The 3,683-nt window shown below is 39.3% G+C and overlaps 1 protein-coding gene across 1 annotated transcript; it reads right to left on the bottom strand.

Moving 5' to 3' along the window:
- Window positions 1-693: 693 nt before the first annotated feature.
- On the bottom strand, window positions 694-3,410 carry LOC104225563 (multiple organellar RNA editing factor 1, mitochondrial-like). The gene is made up of 4 exons (XM_009777392.2): window positions 2,970-3,410; window positions 2,039-2,136; window positions 1,887-1,952; window positions 694-1,769 (listed from the first exon to the last, which is right to left on the bottom strand). Exons 1-4 carry the CDS (start codon window positions 3,338-3,340, stop codon window positions 1,039-1,041), a joined length of 1,266 nt encoding a protein of 421 aa, XP_009775694.1. The 5' UTR covers window positions 3,341-3,410; the 3' UTR covers window positions 694-1,038.
- Between the last annotated feature and the right edge of the window lie 273 nt (window positions 3,411-3,683).

Here is a 3,683-nt window from a genome sequence, read left to right as displayed (position 1 = left end):
CCAGTCTATCTCTTGTAAGCAATTTTCCATGAGCCACCAATCTCTAAGTTAAAGATTTATTTTGGGCAGCCTAAATTGTTGCAAATTAGTCCACGTATTATAATCCCAAGATAACTTGATCCCAACCAAACGATCCCCAAGAGTACAAAACTAGGATCCTCCTACACTAATATTTAGACTTTGAAGCTAAACATTTTTTGACGTTCTACCTGAATTCCTGCTAATATCTAATGCAAAATTAAGAAGTACAGGTTCTTGCCAATGGTTCTCTACGGCTAACTAGTGGCTGTTCTCAATCTGTTTGCCATTCAAATTGATATTTATGAAAATTATAAGGCTATTGTGAATCAATCAGTTGCTGGCTCCATACAATGGCCTTACCGTTGGTATTGCCTTGCCCAAAGGGGATTAGAGGCTTCTTTGCCGAAGAGCATGGCCCACGAGGTACAGTGCCAGGCACTATGGGGGAAGCTGCTTTGGTACCTCCAGCCTATCAAGAATTTGTGTTGTTCTATCATCAAAATTTCCAGTACTTCGACTGCATTTAGAGCCAAGTTATAGCATGGGAAGAACACTTGATGTGCAGTCTCCTGAATGACAAAATTAGGAAGCATTTGCTATGCAGGCCAGTTAAGATTGATCTAATCCCATGAGAAAAGTACGATGCCATATACTAAAGAGGGAAACAACAACTTCTAAAAACAATCATGACACGCATAGATAAAAGTTCCATTCCTTCAATTTTCTTTCATCCCAATTCTTTACCTAAAGAAACTATCCAAGAAAAGCAAACACGCAAATCAATGCCTAAAGTGACTGATAACCACATCATCAATTAGCAACTGACAGCCATTAGTCACTTAACATATGATGTACTAACGGAAAGAGCAAAGTGCTGTGCATAATGTCAAGCCACATTAAACAGTGCATAATGTCAAGCCACATTAAACAGTGCATAACTGGTTTTCCTGTATGATGCTACTTGACCATCCTTGGGAGAACATTAAACAGAAGGACAAACATCAACTAAATACTCATTTAACGTTGATTATCTCCTCTGAACCCTCTTTGTTCTGGAGGGGCATAATGTTGATTATCTCCTCTGAAGCCTCTTTCCTCTGGAGGTGCATAACCTCTCTGGTCTCTTTGAGGAGAATAATTTCCTTGCTCTCCTTGATTGTAATTAACCTGATATTGAGGTCTTGAATCTTGTCTGCCACCCTGGGAATTATCCCATCCACCTGGGCTGTTACCTAGAGGTGTTTGATGCCTAGGATCCCCAGCTCCTTGAGGCCCATAATTCTGTTGAGGTGAAAAGCTTTGCTGAGGGCCATGATTCCATTGAGAAGGAACATTCTGAGGTGCACTGTAACTCTGCTGAGGCAGTGGATTTTGTGGCCGCCCATAGTTTTGCTGTGGAGGACTCTGTGGTGCGCTGTAAATCTGTTGAGGTGGCGGAGGATACTGTTGCGAACCATAGTTCTGCTGGGGTGGAGGATATCTTGGTTGGCCATAGTTCTGTTGGGGAGGAGGACCTTGTGCTGCACCATAGTTCTGCTGGGGCGGAGGACCTTGTGCTGCACCATAGTTCTGCTGGGCTGGTGCACCTTGCGGTGGCCCAAAGTTCTGCTGAGGTGGACTCTGCGGTGGGCCATAATTGCCTTGTTGAAACTGTGGGCCTCTTCGAGGCCTGTTAGTAGGCCGTGATGGTCTTTGAAACTGTGGAGGAGGAGGTCTCTCGATTATTTCCCCATTGATATATTTGTCACCTGATTTTAATAGCACGACAGAAGCAAACCCACAAGGGAAACCACAATAAAATTCAAGATAATACTTATAAAGCATAATCATGATTTTGAAATGCTAATAAAAAATAACATTCAAACCTCCATATTCCTTGTTTACTGGATCAATATAGGAATCAGGGAGTACAAACACAACACCTGGCAGGCCTGATTGCAGACAGAATCTCTATATTAAAACCAAAAATAAATTTATCGTTGCTCAGAAGGAAAGATACAACATAATATACACTGACCTTCAAACTTCTTTGATGTTTCCTCTGAACACAAGACCTGAAAACCATTGTAAGTTGTTGTGCTCAAGGCATATATCTTTTTCTTAGCCTCTTCCACACTGCATTATTTAAACAATACGAAGCCAAAAAGCAACAAAGTCTTAGGTCAATGATAGGAAGTTCCACCTGATTCGATATCACATTCAACCAAATATTTACTTAAAGGCAATTAAGTTGGAAAAAACAAGAGATAATTTATTCTATTAATAGGTGTCACAAATCACACCAATTAGTGATATACAAGAGAACAAAACATCTTCCAAACACAATAATGCTAAGACTACTATGCAGGCAATAATAGGAACAATCAAAAGACTGCAGCAGAATCAATTATATACCAACTAACTTAGAGCTATCTGATAGGACCCTTATCCATGGTAAGTTGATAACTCAAAGCTTCCAAGTTCCAGTATAGATTGCATTCAATATATGTTTTCGGGTAATACTTCTTCGGCTTTCTTATTGACTGCATATTAACAACTGACATCATAACCAACACCAACAAAGTATCAGAGGGAAGTGATCATCATTATTAATTCAAATACATATCTTTCTACTTTGAAGCCAACTTGAGCTATCTAAACAGCAAGCTCGGCTCACCAAAGATCTTATAACTACATCATTCAATAATTAAAGCTCTTCAATGAATATATTAATATCCGGCAGAAATTAAAAGTGTTCAGCCAGAAGATATGACAACAATCTTATTTAACTCAATAGCTTTCAAGCTTATCGAATCATCTTGTACCTACAACATCAAATAATTGCACCTACTTAACGGATATATATCAAGCCTGTAAATACAGAGCCTAAAATTAAATTTGACCAAACAGAAGCCACAACTTCCGAAAATAGTAACATATAAAATACACAATAATAGAAATTTGCTGACCTTCCAAAGACTTTAGCAGCAGTCTGCACATAAGTCTCAATCATCTCTTCCCTGGTGAGTTGAGTATCTTTAGGAAAATCGATTGTAATAAGCCAATGTTCATAATCACATCCTTCGAAGAGGATCGTATCCGGACCAATTTCTTCATCAGCGGGGTTCCGGTTCCGGTCAAACCTTGAGGACTGTGAAATTGTAGATGACCTAAATAGCCTCGACGATTGGTACGGAAATGGAAGAAGCTTAGTAGACGAATTGTTTTGGGAGAGTGACGGAGGAATTGAAGAAAGAGGATTTGGTTGATGGAATGTTTGAGTGAAAATGGAAGAGGAAAGAGAGAGAGCTCGCCGGAGACGGAGAGCGTACAGCGCCATCGAAGTGAGGGGTAGGTTCTGAACTTGGGTTTAGGGTTTTAGAAATTGAAATAAAAATGGAGAAGTGAGAAAAGCTTAGGATGTCAATTGGGAATTTTGAGACCCGGTACTGAAATTCGAGTTATTTCCATTTCGAACCCCTAATGTAATGCATCAGTTACTAAGCTGTGGACAGCCGATGAAGGACTAATAGTTTTAAGAGCTTTTATGAAGGCTCTTTAAGATCAATAATGAGTAATAAATGAAGAACAATTAATGAAATACAATAAATATTAGCAATAAATGTAAGTAATAGAATCAAGGGAGAATGTGTTTGAGTTAGAGAGCAGAGAATGTTCTTGTT

The sequence above is a fragment of the Nicotiana sylvestris genome, chromosome 3 (genome assembly GCF_000393655.2).
Source record: "Nicotiana sylvestris chromosome 3, ASM39365v2, whole genome shotgun sequence".
Classification (NCBI taxonomy): Eukaryota; Viridiplantae; Streptophyta; class Magnoliopsida; order Solanales; family Solanaceae; genus Nicotiana; species Nicotiana sylvestris.
The sequence above is the reverse complement of the archived record's forward strand: the minus strand, read 5'-3'. Positions and strand labels throughout refer to the sequence as shown.

What these genes read in the sequence shown, in the direction of transcription:
- LOC104225563 (XM_009777392.2), bottom strand. Translation starts at nt 3,340, where the DNA reads ATGGCGCTGTACGCTCTCCGTCTCCGGCGAGCTCTCTCTCTTTCCTCT. An exon ending in GCTGCTAAAGTCTTTGGAAG is followed by an intron (nt 2,137 to 2,969) that starts GTCAGCAAATTT and finishes TAAATAATGCAG; the next exon opens with TGTGGAAGAGGCTAAGAAAA. An exon ending in AACATCAAAGAAGTTTGAAG is followed by an intron (nt 1,953 to 2,038) that starts GTCAGTGTATAT and finishes GTCTGCAATCAG; the next exon opens with GCCTGCCAGGTGTTGTGTTT.